Source organism: Sander vitreus, chromosome 17 (assembly GCF_031162955.1).
Source record: "Sander vitreus isolate 19-12246 chromosome 17, sanVit1, whole genome shotgun sequence".
NCBI classification, from domain to species: Eukaryota; Metazoa; Chordata; class Actinopteri; order Perciformes; family Percidae; genus Sander; species Sander vitreus.
Window position 1 is genome coordinate 9685534 of NC_135871.1, and position 16286 is coordinate 9701819.

Consider the following 16286-nt stretch of genomic DNA (forward strand, 5'->3'; position numbering starts at 1 on the left):
ATCCTGAGGCAGCTTGTCGAGATGCTCATGGGTTTGGTTGATTGAGTCAAGCGCATTTAATCTTGTTCATTTGGTGTACAGCTGATGTTGAATGCACACCTACTGTTTCAGCTTCATTGGACTTCCTGCTGTGTTCAGCTGTGCAGGCCAATTTGGGACACTGGACTTTTTTTTTTTTTAACCATATTGCTTTCCAAGCTGTTTTCAGTTTCAGCAGGATGTTAAATAATTCACATGTTTTTCTGTTGTCCAGCAGATGAATGTTATGTGTTGTGCTTGGAGTGTTTGCTGTTGGCCACACAGATGTTGAATAGCTGCTCTGAATTATTTGGTGCACCAGGCATGTAAAGACACATCTATGATAAAACATACTGGTGACTGCATGGCTTAGAAGTTTCTTTTCTCTCTTGCTCTTGTGACTCAGAAAAGTCCAACAACAGTAAAATGTTTACACTGGAGTTACACTGAACGTCTTGCTATCTATTATGCAAAATGAAAAATATATCTTTATATCTTCCAGTGAGCTGTGCCCAGACTGTTGCTTGCTTGATATTTACAGTATAGTGTTTTCTTTTGTTCAAACATCCTTATTACAGGGCGCCCAGATTGCTCAGTCGGTAGAGCGGGCGCCCATATATAGAGGTTTACTCCTCGACACACCAGGCCCAGGTTCGACTCCGACAAGCGGCCCTTTGCTGCATGTCATTCCCCCCTCTCTCTCCCCTTTCATGTCTTCAGCTGTCCTGTCAATTAAAGGCCTAAAATGTCCCAAAAAAACATCCTTATTACATTCTCACCCTGGATGCACATTCACATTTAACAAGGTAATTGTGCAGAATTCCAGAAGTACTGCAGGTATGTGTAAATACAAATGCATACAAGTGGTTGGCATCCAACTGATGGATTTAATTGTTGAAAAGAAGTAAAAATCTGTGGCTCTGTGAACATTTTGTACTCATTTGTTTGTATGTTACAGTAATGTGGCAAGATGTAATGTCGTGTTGTTTTAAATTGATGTTTTAGCATAATGTTAAAGCTGCATATACTTCTCAGACACATGCTTTAAGAAAGAAATGCTGGCTGTGTCCCATTAGAAATAGCAGAGGACATTTCTCTGTAATTTACTGCAGCACTGTGTATGGATTACATCCATCTCCGCAGCAGCTCTAATAGCCTTATGTTGTTGCGCTGTGAGTGAGAAAGTGATTGAGAGAGCCGTGCGACGGGGGATACAGGGAGCACCAGTATGCCAGCATGTCTAGAGAGCAGAAGAAATCCAATTTCCTGTCTGTGTCCCCTTTCACCAGGACACTGCTTGTTGGACCATGCATACGTTACAGAGCTTTTACCCAGGCGAATCTGGCAATGAACAGAGAATAGGGGCAGACCATGGGGCAGACTGATAGCAAAAGTGGCATCTGGATGTATTGCAACACTACTTCTGGCTGGTATGAAGCCTGAGACACGGACTATAGGTAAAATAAACAGTTTTGCATGTAGAGACTCTGCATGGTAAAAATAAAACCCAAACTAATCCATCAAAATCAGCCAGGACAAAAATATAAATATGCACTCGGCTTTTGTGTTTGATGACAGCTATTTAAAAAAATAAATAAATAGAAACACAAACTATTATTGCATTTCAAAGTTTTAAAAGCTGCTCGGGTTCTCTGTGATTTAATTATTTTCTTCACCTCATTGCAAAGTAGCATTCATTGGAGTAGACAGGTCCCAGAAAGAGAAAATCAAACAGATAAATACTAACTCCCCTGAAACCACTGCACCAACACGGCTGCAAAGCAAGCAGGTCCTGAAGCATTAGCTGTAGCTTGTCCCCTTCTTATTCATATTCATCTCACATCTCTTCCTGTGCATATTAAGCCATTAGATATGATTAAAAAAAATGAATCCTGTGAAAGGGACCTAATCACATCTTTGAATCTCCACATTGCTTCTTTCACTTGAACACATCTTCCTGTATTTAAAGTAATAATCTTGAAGATTTCCTTTAAATACATGTCTGTTAAGTCCCTATCTAACACAATGGTGATTGAGCCTATGGCTCATGGTGATAAAAGCCCTTGCATTTGATTGGAATGTCCATCAAATTAGTTCAGTATCTAGAGAGAATGACACTCCTGCAAAGTGTGCTCTCATATGTTTACTATAACTCACTCAGGAACACTTCAGTCCGTCTGGAGTGTCCGAAGAGGTTGAGAATCAGCTTGTGTTGGAGTGCTACCGCAATTATACAGCTAATAATGAGTTCCTGTTGGGCTTTTGTATGTCAATGGGTGAAATACATTCAGAGCCCAGTGGTTGGTTAATATGCATCACTTCTGATGGGAGGCAGAGGGGTGTCTCACGGGTTCTTGCAGGGGTCAAAGGTCAAATCCGAAATGAGAAAGAGAAGGAAGATGGCTGGGAGATGGAAAACAGAACTGCTTCTGTCAGTAATTGGTTAGACAGTTTGTGTCTGCGTGTGGTCTGGTAGTTCAATGATATATATTTTAACAGAAATACTGGGGAGGAAGCTAAAGAGACTGATATTATTATCACTATTAGACTATGCAGAGGCATTGACCAGAGCATGACTCCACTCTTTGAATCTACAGCCAAACCCTGTACTTTGAAAGAGCACTTATCTACTTTGAAAGTTATCCTCTGTGTTCACTTGTCAAAAATCATAACAGGTTCAACAGAACACCTCCTCATTTACTGTGGCTTCCTTTTTTTCACATACAGTCTGGGCTACTTCTCCTCTTACCACCCATTCCTTCAGTCTTCTTGCCTCATCGCATTACGCATTTAGACCATTTTGTATGAGCTTCTACCCAGTGGTCACCCAGCCAACCTCCCTCACAACTGACCCCTTCCATCGCTACCATACTTACACACAAAATGAAGTCATACTGAGCTCAAACGTACTTTTAGGGGCCTTTTTTACATCTAAGCTGTTTTGTCGCATTTCGTCCGGTTCGGTTTAGGGTGGTGAGAAAGCTCATTCTAACTCTGGTCCACTTAAAAACTGGGTTCTCGGTTCGGGTGTCACATAGAGGATTGTTAATGTTTTCATCCTGGTTTGATATGCCTTCATAATACACCTACATACACATGGGATAACTGTGTTGATACTTATCGCATATTGTTCTGAAGCTGATAGCCTATGTCTCAATTCTACCTTGTTTACAGAAATCACCCCCATGTGCTCTTTAAAAAAGTGCATTCAGACTTCTTCTTCACTTGCATCATCTGAACAAACCTGTGCTTGTTTAACGATGAAGAAAGCAATCACACTGCACTCATCCCTCTAATTTTTAATTGCACGAAGCGGATTTATTACCAAGATGTTTTTTCCTTTTGTTAGCCTCCTCTCTATCCTCTGGCCTTTCAGGGTCCCTTGCTGCCTCTTGGGGAGCATCCTTCAGTGGTTGCTGGGTACACCTAGTATTCATTGTGTCACCCTACTGCTGAAAATGTTTTGGCTTAGTTAATTATGCTAATTTTAAATGGAGAAATGTGTTTATGTGCGCATGTAGATGTGTGTGAGGGACACACACTCACTGTCCCCACTCATGTATTATGCATATCCCCGAAACATTACTGTTAGTGTAGTCCTCAAGATGTTGACTCTCTGTGTCTGCAAACATATTGTCTGTATGCAGTATGGAAATAAAACAATTTTGCTTAGTTTCATTAAATCTATTCATACAGTGTTTTGTTACAATTCTAAACTAGTCAACAGACTAGTCAGCAGAATAATGTGCATTTCATATGTTTCTGTCTTTATTACCACTTAGATTAAATTGCCATAAAAGCCCAATACTTTAAAAAGAGACACATAGGTTTTAAATGGACCATTAGCGCAATTTTGGAGCCTGATACCTACAATGTCTAATAACCAAAAACACCCTCTGAGAGTTTGGTGACCTGTCCACCATGTTTCCTATGCCTTGCTTTGTTTTCAAAGCATTCTTGGATAAGCTCCAGCCCGTATCACTCTGAATGAATAATTACAACAAGTAATAGTGGTAAACTGGGTCTCTGCTGGATCCCCAGCTTTGTTGTGTGCACTGTGTTTAGAAATAAATTGAATTTGGGAGATGGATTTGATTAATATAGAACAAGAGAAAAAAACCCAAGTAAGAAACCAGAATAAGCTATGTATTGTTCAAATAATGCAGATGACATTGCATTTTGCGATAAGGAAATACATGTTTTGATTGCTTGATAGAAACTTAGACGACCAGTGTTTTAAAAATGTGTGATTTTGTCATGTAAAAGTGCTGTGGGGTTTTCCACAGTTAACGTGTTTAGTCAGATTTACTCGTTCATGGATAATTTAGTTCTGTCTATTCAAATGAGTAATGTAAAGTCTAAGCAATTGTTAGAGCTATTAAAATGAATGGTGTGAGCTTCTGTGTGATTGGAAAAGTGGAGAGGTCGCCCAGAAGTGAGATGTATGGGCCCCGAGGGATGCTGAGGCTGCGAGTCTCAGATGGATTGTTCATGACCTCTGAACAGAACTGGACTGATGAACTGAGCCAGAAAGCATGAAAGTAATGTGTTGTTGTCTGTTGAACACATGTGGCATACTTTGTGGGTGGTGATGATGACTCTGTGCAGGATTTTATATAGCACAGGGTGTCAATTCATTTTTAACATATTGTATCCTCTCCACATGGATTGATATAATTGGTAGAATGTATTAACTTGGTTAATCTAGCCCTGGGTGAATTCAGTTTCCAAAATTCTATGAACTACTGGTCCGCTTTAAAGCTTAAGGACCCATTGGCCAAATTTAATCTTGCCACCTTAATCACCATATGGTTTCTAGTAAGTGAGATTGTATAGGCCACCCAATTGGCACATACACTCAGCAATACCGGATCCATTTATTTAAGCTAGGCCAATTCGAGGCCATGAATTGCCATGACATTCTGCCCAGAAATTCATGGTTACCAGACGATGACGCCTACTGACTTTGACGATGCCCTGAATTTTCCTCGAGCACCACCATCAGGTTAACACTTTTGGTATGTGAGTGAAATCCTTGAAAAATCATTAACTTGGATATGAAGGCTGCGACATCAAGAAAACACAGTGCACCACACATACCTATGTGGAATCCAACCAAAGTCCCATATTAGACTCAGTTCTGTTAAAATATTCAATATAGGAGTAATAATTAATTTTTTTAAATGCAACCAAGCAAACTACATCACATCCATAATTTCCAACCCAATATCAGCCCGTACCAGCCATCCAATACATTGGTCTCAATTGCCCAATGGAAATTGCTGAGCTCTTGTAATAGAGCCAACTTCTGCTCCCTGGCAGCAGGACAGCCACTGACTCAGCTGGGCTTTCTGCCTCTGCCCTTTCTTCACACCATCCGTTCTCTCTCTCTCTCTACAGGCTACACATGTGTCCTGGTGTCCTAAGTATTCCTGGCCAGTTTGTGGGTTGAGTGACAAATGGGCAGCTGATGGGTGCTGTTTGGCCCGCTGCAGCAGTAAACTAATGACCCTCTCTCAGCACAACCTTTCAATTTATACAATTAGACCTCTGCTGTTTCTCTTACACTAACCACCATCAATTAAGACCTCTATCAGCACAGCACTACCAGCAGCTTAGCTTTCACTGCGACCTCAGACTCTCAGGCTATTGGTGGGTCAGTGCAGAGGAGGTGTGATGTTGTGTAATTTGGGACTGACATAGTCTCCTCTCTTATCTCAGTTCGACAGTGTTTGCATAGAAACCAGTCTTTAGGAATCTTATTTTGTACTGTGTATTGGCTCAGGGATGCACACTGACACCACATTCAAACTCGCATCACATCGCTTGATAAGTCTCCAGTGTTTTGGTTGTGCTTAGTATAGCTGTGTAGATCTGGATGTCTGTTTGTCTTCACCTGCTCTTAGTCACCTGTCGCACACAGTGATTTAGTACGGAGGCATTTTTTCTAACAGACTGAAGTTTCATTCCTTAGTGAGCTTACCTGCGAGTGGTTGGCAGTGGACAGGCTGCAATCTGCCATCTGCCTTCTTTGTTACCTTTTTCTGTCTAAAATGCTTTGTCATCGCACAATAGCTGTCCATTTCATTGTTGGTTTCATTATTTTGCACTAACTGTTGCACACTTGTCCCTCATGCAGTGTAATTGACTTTTACAAGAAATTCCATTGAGACATGGTCACAGTTTATGTCTTCGCTGATATACAAGAGGAGAGTTTATATGAATGCTGTAGGTAAATTTCAATGTTGACCCTCTTCTCTTCTTTTTCTTTGTCTGCCCACTTCTCTGCTTGCTAGTTGCATTCTCCGGACTCGGCTTCACTTCCTTCTACCTGGCGGGGAAGCTGCAGTGTTTTACGGATCAAGGTCGAGGGCGTAGCTGGCGTCTCTGTGCCATGGTGCTGCCTCTCTACAGCGCTATGATGATTGCACTGTCCCGGACCTGCGACTACAAACACCACTGGCAAGGTCCGTCTAACAGCTCAGACATGGGACACATGAATAGGATTTTCCTGTATTAATCAGAATTAATTTCACCAAAAATGCTGCTTTGTTAAAAACTTACATAGTGTTATATCTGCTTGTGTCAGCCCGAGAAGGATTGCTGTGCGGAAGTCTTTTTCAATCACACCTGGCTCAAGGTGTTTTTATAATTATTATACAGATCATTTATAAGTCAAACTCAGGGTGATGCTCATTTCATACAGCTGTGCTGCTGTAATTTAAACATGTGTCAGAATGGCTGATCAAAGAATCAAGGAAAGGCTAAAATAAACTGTACAGTAAATCAGGCTGGGCAGCTTGCTTTTTTGCCCCACAGACTGAAAGTTGTGTTGGTTAAAATGCTGTTTTTTGTCTGCTATAGCATTTGGATTTCCTGAAAAGTGCCTGAGATGACAGTGAGATGGCATTAAATTTAGCAGCCTGGAAAGAATATTATAACTACAAGCTTGAGTTTTTGCATTTCTTGTCTGGAAGAACTGGAAGGAGACTTTGGGGGGACAGAGGGAATGCATATGTGGTTGGGGTGTGGGAGAGAATATGTGGTATGATTACAGCTCTGTCGTATGGTGTTAATTAGTTTTAGAAAGCCATATGTTCATGGGGAGCAGGGCAGCTACAAAACAGACAACTCTTTTAACAATCAGGGTGTACAACACATAGAGCAGTTACAGGCAAGCCAATCACTTTCTGAGTCCTCATAGCATTTCTTGGCTCTACACATACTTTTTCTCCTCCCTCTCCCTGGCAGACTGTAAGTAAGCAGCAATGGTGCAGCCCATTAAACTCGAGGGGGCCCCAATCTGCACTCAGTGTAAACACAAGATGGGAGCTCCAATTAGCCATGGCTGCTGAGCCATGTTTGATGGATTATATTCTTACCATCCCTTTTCGCACTTTGGAGGTGGGTTCGGTCTGTCATCTGGGGGGAGAGGCTGGGTTTCTGTCAATGAGGCCACCAAACTAATATATTGCATCAAGTCACAGTCTATTACATTCAGTTGACAGCAGTCGATGAAACATTTACAGAGCAAGCTCATGCATTGTATAGTTTACAAATGGTGGAAAAAGAAAGTACATTATATTTCATTTCACCCAGAAGGAGAAAATAAAGGGAGAACGGTGAGCGCTATATGGAGAAATACCATTTTTGATATTATGGAATCCTCTACTTCAGCTGTTCCAGCCACCAGCTGGCCATGTCACATTGATCTATACCCAGCAATATTGCCTTAATATTCAGCATGGCAGTGTGATATTATATGAGGTATTATAGCTTAAAGGGGGGGCAGGTATAATTCCAAACTGTTCAGCGTAGATGACAAAATGACAGAGACAGCCTGTCCAGAGGCAAGAACAGAATCATCGCTTTGCCTTTCAGTTTACTTTCATCATGCTCTAAACTAGCCAGGAATGATAAATGCTGACTGGAACACTATTGCACATACAGTACAGTGCAGTAATTCCTAAACAATTGTGCTCATTCCAAGAGCAGGTGTTATTTTTCTTCCTCCGCATAGGCTAAATTTAACTATAAATACATCCCTTAAAATATATGTGTTTGTGTGACTTTGCAGACGCCTTTGTTGGAGGAGTGATCGGGTTGTTGTTTGCATACATCTGCTATCGCCAGCACTATCCACCCTTTCTGCACACGGACTGCCACCTGCCTTATGCCAGCCTGGCTGCTGCCGCCCATACGCCCTCGCATCCCCAGGACGACCCGCTGCCCACTGACAATGCCACCACCCTTCCCCTGGAGGGCTTGACTGAAGGGCCAGTATGACTAGTGTCCACCACCGAGACTCCCCCCAACACCCTCACCAAGCCACTGAAGCCACCTCCCCATTCCCAGTGACTGACTGGCTCTTCTATACATTCCAGTGGACAATAATACACCTCACCCATCTCCATACTGTTGCACCCTGTCTCGGTGACACCTACATTTTTTTCCGTTTGTTTCGCTTTTTATTATTATTATAATATATCTGGATCTTGCTCAGCAGCCGTGAAAGTCTATATTTAGATTTATCTACGATTATGGGACTTCACCGCTGAGAGGGAAGAGAGAAAATCATGTTGAAAACCAGAGAAAAAAAAAAAAGTCTTACTAATGGCTGTGAAGGAAGATGAAAACATTGCTAGTCTTTGCTGGGATTGTTTTGGCTTTATGAGAAAAGTGGTTGGCAGGTTGTTTCATGCTGGAGTATATGTATTGTTTGGCTGTTAAAGGATTGGAACAGCAGGTTGGGGAGACTGAGAAATCCCCTAAAATGTCACAGCAATCAAACCATGAAATCAAACCACTTAAACTATTAGATGATTGTATGTTGTATGTCACACTATGAAACAAATTATGATGCTGCATTTTCATTTAAAATCCAAGGACATGGGCACGGCTTTTAGTGATTTTTGCAACATAATGCTAGATATAGAACTTACTTGTACCAAGTAAGAACCACGTATTCAATGTTACCTAACTTTACTCTTCTGCACTCACCCATTTTTTGTTATTCCGTTTCTCCCCATTCTCTTGGGGGCTTGTATAGTTTTCCAGTGCAGTCCTACATATCACCCCTTCCCCTCTTCTCTTCTCTCCTTGTCACCATCCAACTTTGTTTTCCACAATCCCTGCATTTAGCAAATGTTCCTAGAGGTTGCACGGAGACATAAACCAAAATCAATGAGTGCAATCTAGTACAGGCGGGTGGGAATGACGTGGTGAAAGTGTGTTTGGACAGCCACAAACTCAAATCTGATCCTGCATTAATCCTCATTAAGGAAGGTCAGCCACGGCTGCTTATAAGCACATTAGGACTGTATGAGGTGCTCCACGGATTGACTGAGCATTGCAAATGGCTTTCAGCCCACTGTAGCCCCACAAATAGACAATCTAGCATTCAGGAGACGACAGGCCTGAACCCGGGGCAGTGATGGTGATGTATTATTCATCCATTAATGTTCCATTATTTATGAAAATTTCCAGCCTTAATTTAGGGACATCACGTCTAAACAAACCAATAGACACCAAAGATTTGTAGGTTTTTTTCCTGCTTGGGTTGTATGCAACCTGTTATGCTTTATTAAACAAACAATATGACACAGCCAGATTACATCAACAAAGCAATTTGTAGCCTTACAAGTTTTGTCTGAAAGGATGGATCATTTTGTTGCCTTGGTCTTTTTTTTGCCATTGCTGTGACATAAATGGGAAGGTGCAATCTCAGTTTACCTCTATTGCCCAACCAAGCTACATAGGAAGGCGACGATTATATATTTGCACTGAAAAAGTGAAGGGTCAAAAAACAGGACGTAGCACATCAAAACGGCATGATATGAAACAAGCAGCAAACCAAATGTAGAAGGTTATTTTGTTATTTTATTATCTTGTCAGAATGTTAGTCAAGCCTATTTGTACATTTGTCTCCACTGTCAAAAGACCACACGATTTTATGTGAAACAGCCATACCTTCAGCTGCTGTTTGCTTAAACAGACAAAAAACTTCTCTCTGTTCAAAATTCTTTTATTAAACACAATTTACTCAAATCAGCCACAATTAAGCCTCTATCACTAATGCAACCCATTGGCAGCTTCTGTGTGCGTTTGCGTTCAGATTTTGATAAAGCCTGTCCCGCACAGATGCAATACAAATTACTTTACGCAGAATGAACCTTTCATTAGAAAGGAAAAAGGTGCTGGTTATGCACATCAGACTCTGTGATGGGAGAGTTGATTGGAGAGAAACTTGTAACCTCCTGGCTGGTTCCACATTTCTTTCAGCAGCACCGGCCCTGAGATCTGTGACTGTGAGATTTTGACACCTTGAGACAGATTTGGGGATGAAATGATTGTGACACAGATGCATTGTGTTCTATTGACCTGCATTCACCTGACTTGGCGGCCTGATGTTTGTACTTCATTATGTATTGTATGTCATTTTAGTATTATCCTATTAGATGGTGCAGTGTATATTGGAAAAAATGTTGTTCAGGAGTCATGTCTGTAACAGTATTTTCGCTTTATCCACAATGGATGTACGTTTGCCTTCAAATCATTCCATGATTTGTTTTAATTTGGTGCTATACATACTTTTTTAGCAGTAGGTGTCACTTTTTTTCAAATGGTGAATGCGTCATTTTGACATGAAAGTTCAATCATTTTCTACAGAGAAAAAAATCTTATATTAGAGTACATATTTCTTTTCTTTTTAAAATCATATGCTCAAGGGCAACCAGTGCTTGTTATTCTGTGGATTCTTTCATTTCACCTTCCCATGGACTGAAGGTATAAAAGTAACTAAAAAAACAAGAATTATATAATATTACCAATTATAATGAATAGATGTCTGAAGAAAAAAAAAAATTTAAAAAAAAGAGTAAGACTTAAGTAAGACTTATGAATCTTTGTTCATGGCATGCCAGTTCCATTTGTGAGAAAAGACTTTTCTATGAATAAGCATGTCTGGCCTTGAGAACTCTGAACTGTGTTTTGCCGTTTATATACTTTATGTACAATAAAGGACTGCAGCTGTGTGGAATTTGTCTGTGAAGAAAACAAAGGAGCCTAATATATCTTGTCAAAGTGTGATCGTTGGAGCCTAATTTGTTCCTGTGATGGGAATTATTAACATAAGTATTTCTACATTATTCCTTATATGCAAATGATAGTCTGACATAATGCATCCACAGACCTTGAATGAGCTGTATCCCAAGTTCAGTCCAATTAATTTATGCTTCAATGGATCTGCTGTCAGATTTCACAGTGCTACTGAGGCAGTTGAGTGTGTGTGTGTGTGTGTGTGTGTGTGAATGTAACTCTGTTCTAAATATGTGTTGTGCCTTTCTGCATCAGTTGTGTTGCATTTTGTTTAGACAGTTTCCAATAAATGTGTGTATATCAGTGTTTTAGTCAGGCTGTTGCTTCTTAGAGCTGAGGAAACTTTTTCCAAGACATTTGTTCCTATTTATATCACTACTTTTTAGTCTGTATGTTAGCCGTCATGTACTTTCAAAACTAACTTTTCAGAGTAGTGTTTTTTAGCCATGCTAGAGATGGCAATGAGTGTTCAGTCAGTCTGCCCACCACTTTGGTTCAGACTGAAAAATCTTAACTGTAGCCTTGCTACATATATTGCATGTGTCTAGAAAATGAATTCAAATGACATTGGTGAACCCCTGACTTTTCATCCAGCGCCATCTTCAGGTCAAATTTTTTATTTTGCCAAAGACTTTGGTTTGTTACCAAATATATGCAAAACTAATGCAATTCCCAGTGGTGATCGTAGACTAAATTTCTAAACATCTGTATAACAGAGTATTTACGACAACAAAGAATGAGGCAATATGTAACAACAGGAGCAATATGTACATATGTAACAAATCAGATTAACACAATATCAACACTAGCGTGACAAGCCAGACCCACATCCAGATGTTGGTCTGGGAACTCACCATTGACAGGGCTCAATCTGAGGGGCGGGATAAATGGTTGTCTTTCAAATTCTCTCTGCACGCAATAGGATAGCGCTACAACCAAGCAGAGCAATGAAGAAGGTAGCGGAGCTAGATGATAGATTAAACTTTTGCCGTATCCGGTCGGCAAAACTCCGAACACATCTTCCTTTTAAGATAAGATAGACTATTAATCCCTATTATTAATTAATGAATAGATATGGCATATTGCACAGTTGGAGGGAACAAAGAGTGATAAATAAATATGCATAGTGCAGAATATTGTCCAGTGATGGATCATATTGCAGAAACAGCAAGCAGTGCTACATTATGATGTTGCATTAAAGAGTCTGACTGCTGCTGGAATGAAGGACCTGCGGTAGCGCTCCTTTTTTTTTAAAGAATTACTTTGCCGTTTTTTGTTCTTTTCTCAAAGTCTTCCAGAGTCGCGGCCAAAGCCAATTCGAAAGACCGTTGTTCCCAGCAGCAGCAGCCATAAGCCCGCCCACCGACTCTATACACAATGTGATTGGCCGGGCCAGAGTTTGGTTTTTCCAGCTCGCAAGCCAACAGAGAGCTGCTAGACCCCCTGGTTGCAAATTACATTTGCTGCCGCTAGGGTGTGTCTAGATTTCTAGGCTATAACACAATAATGCTTAATAGAACTCTGTAACACACTCACACATTCTGAAACAGCTGGTGTTCTTAGCACATTGCACAGCTAGAAAAAAAGCCTTAAGAATGGGGGCCCTTATAGGGGAGGTTTAAGGGGGTTTATAATTGTCATTGCACAATGTGCCAAAATGAGTGGCCATCAGGGGCCCCTTTTTCCCCAAAATGTTTTGGGGGCCCCCCATTTGCCTGGTTTTCCTTTTCTGACATTGAAATATGTCTAAGGTGGTGCACCTGATAAAGATTAGCTGCTACTCTAATCATGTGGGCATAATGATGTTGAAGTTTTATATTTTCCAATACATTGGTAAAGTATTGTAACCATCAGCCTCAGCTGTACTTCAGTTGAGTGCTTAGCACTGTGCTAAAACACTTAACTATGATGGGGAACGTGGTAAACATGATGGCCTACCTGCTAAACATCAGTATGAGAGCATGTTGACATTAGCATTTAGCTTAAGGAACCCCTATGCCTAAGCATAGGCTACAGCATCACAGAGCAGCCGCATGGCTGTAGACTGTTAGTGGGCATGTTTAGTCATATGTACTTTAAGAACTAATTAGAGTAGACCAGTTAACTTGATTTTGGCAAAATGACCACATGCTCCCAATGCATTACATCAAAACTGCAGATAATTTGGTTTGAAATAAATTCTTTCAAAGGGCTGAAAATTGAGTCGCTGAATGTTTCATTCAGGCTTTTAAGCCTCATGGCCTTGTTAAAAATGGTCCCTGTTATAGCAAGACAAAGACACCATAGATCAATAAGGTTGTTACTCTTAAGATGCTGCATGTAATACTCTCATACTCAGTGTTTTCAAATTGGTATTTAAATAGAGAGGTCATGAGCCTGCGGTTACATTAGTTCACATCAGGAAATAAGGATCGTAGCATGGTGATTAGATGTTGTAAAAAGAGCCTTGTAACTGTGCACAGCAAATGTATTTGTAAGCGCTGCTGCTTTGTTGCAAGGGCTTAGCTGCGCTTACAAATGTTTTCCTGGTAAACATCTTGTGTAGATAAAGGGGTACTCCACTCCAGCAATTTAGTATTGCACTTCCGTAAAGTTTTGGGGGTCAATGTCATATTTATACAACACATTTAAACAACTCTGGTTGACCAAAGTGCTGAACAAGACAGAATGTTATATACAAAATAATCACGTCAAAATAGTTACAAATAAAATAAACAAAAACACATTAAGACATTCAACACCCACACTCAGCTAGGGCCAAAAGCCCGAGTAAAAAGGTGTCTAACATCCATCCATCCACCCACCCACCCACCCACCCACAATGGAAGGCTATTCCAGAGGACGGGAGCACCCACCGCAAAAGCTTGATCCCTTTACTTTTTAGCCTAGTTTTTGGGGCATCCAAAAGCAAGTGGTTGGTTGACCTTAGTGTTGTGACTAGTGTATGGCAATGTAAAAGTTCAACCAGATTCAAAGGGCTGAAACCATTTAAAGCCTTGAAGACAAGACAAAAAATGGCCGCACAAAGACTGGAAAAACACAAGGAAAACCTCTGAGGGAAAACTTACAAAACTAAAGCAGGGAGGAATCCAAAACAAAGGCCCAGGCTACACACGCAGACAGGATACAGGAACAAACTGACAGCACAGGAACACAAACAGACACAAAACGCTCTGACAAAAGACAATGGAAACACAAGGGCTAAATACACTGGGTAATGAGGTAACGAGGGGCAGGTGACACAGCAGGTGAAACATATTAGGAGAGACAGGGTAATCAACAAAGGCGGGAAAACACAGGAAGTAAAACTCGACATGACAAGACAGAAAACCGACTATCAAAATAAAACAGGAAACGGAACATAATACAAAACAGGGAACAGAACTATACACAACAAAATCTACACAAACCACAGAATACAATAACCACAACACTAAAGGGCCCAAGGCACTAACAGGATCACCCACATAAGAATCTCAGTCTTACTTTCACTTAAATTGAGAAAGTTAAAAGCCATCCATTTTATGTCCTTTAAGCAGTCTAACACAAGCTGCGCAGAATCTTCACAGTAATTGTAGTTTTTATCGGCAAATAGATTTGCACATCATTGGCAAAACAGTGAAAAGCAATATTAGTTTCTATAACATAGAACTATAAACTATAATATAGTTTCTTAAAAATGGGCAACATATATAGTGAGAAAAGAGCAGGGCCCAGAATGGAGCCTTGGGGGACCCCACAGGTTAGAGGTGCCGTGGTCGGGGAGTAATCCCCTAGGTGGGCAGAAAAACTCCTATCTGTCAGGTACGAAGCAAACTATTTCAGGTCATAACCTTTAATGCCAACGCACTGTTCTAGGCACTCCAAGGGAATCCAATGATCCACCATGTCAAAGGCAGCGGTCAGGTCTAAAAGCACCAGAATGGCGGAGCTCCCTGAGTCTACAGTTACAAGAAGATCATTCAAAACTCGTAAAAGTGCTATTTCAGTACTATGACGTTGTTTGTTAAAACACAAAAAGGGATTATTCATGAGTGTATAAAATCTTAATTTACTGCTCACTATAGAGTGAACTGCTGAGTGTCTATTATATAGGGAGTAATGAATTAGTAAAAGAGGGAGTGTAGTATAGCTCATAGCCGTCACACCAAATGCTTGCTCTTGGGAGAATTGTTGGGTTTATGTAAATTGTAGAGTGTGGTCTAGACCTACTCTATCTGGAAAGTTTTTCTTAAGTAAATAACCACAGAAAATGAAATGATGCAGTAAATTCGTGAAAGCCTGAACTTCATTCACGTTATTGTTATTAGTTATTTGATAGTTAAATGCACACACGCATGCACGCACACACACACACACACACACACACACACACACACACACACACACACACACACACACACACACACACACACACAGAGAGGTAGAGAGGCATTTACTGCAAGGAGGTGTATTCTCATGAATAACTGTCATAACCTGTTGGCTTGTAAAAGCACTCAGGGAATAATGCATGAACTCTTGTTCCAACCTTCCTGTTCACTCGTTTTGCCTCCTACAAATGCCACAAAGCCTTCTAAGAAGACAGTTATGGCTTAAATTATGTCTGAGCTGTAGTAAGGTTGAAACTTGTAGTTCTGCAAGACAATGTTTATGTATTATTACTATTATCATTTCATTTATGTTGTTTTTGCATTTCAGAAAATGTTTTAAAACAATGTAATATGGAACTAAATGGGTTTAGTTTTTATTGAATGCAATTCAAGCAATATAAATGTAGCTTTTTCTTAAAAGGAAACCATTATCTTTTGTGTATTTACTGCTCTTCAAAAAAGCAAATGTATTTCTTATCTGAAATTAAACGATGGAATAATCGGTAGAATACTCGATTCCTAAAATAATCGATAGCTGCAGCCCTAGAGTGCACCTTTAGGTTTTGACAAAGTTTTTCTGCCAAATGTTTTTTTGTCACAGCTAGACTGTGTAATTTTTAGATAACATTTTAGATAACGTTTTTGGGACTAATCAAGTTCAACTTTAACCATAGTTTTGTCCCTGTTTCCTACTGCAGTAAGTAATAATGTAACCATTTTATGGAATTGTTTCATAACAACATAAATAATGAATACCTTTTTTCTCCCCTACTCCTCTAATTTGGTATTGCTTTTTTGACA

General features: G+C 40.3%; 1 protein-coding gene across 1 annotated transcript in view; it reads left to right on the forward strand.

Annotated features, from left to right (window-relative positions):
* plpp4 (phospholipid phosphatase 4) overlaps positions 1-8304 on the forward strand; it is a 42498-nt gene extending 34194 nt beyond the window's left edge. Inside the window, exons 6-7 of the mRNA XM_078273400.1 lie at positions 6315-6485; positions 8096-8304. Coding sequence (XP_078129526.1) covers positions 6315-6485; positions 8096-8304 — 380 coding nt within the window. The remainder of the gene's footprint in view (positions 1-6314; positions 6486-8095) is intronic.
* The last annotated feature ends 7982 nt before the right edge of the window (positions 8305-16286 follow it).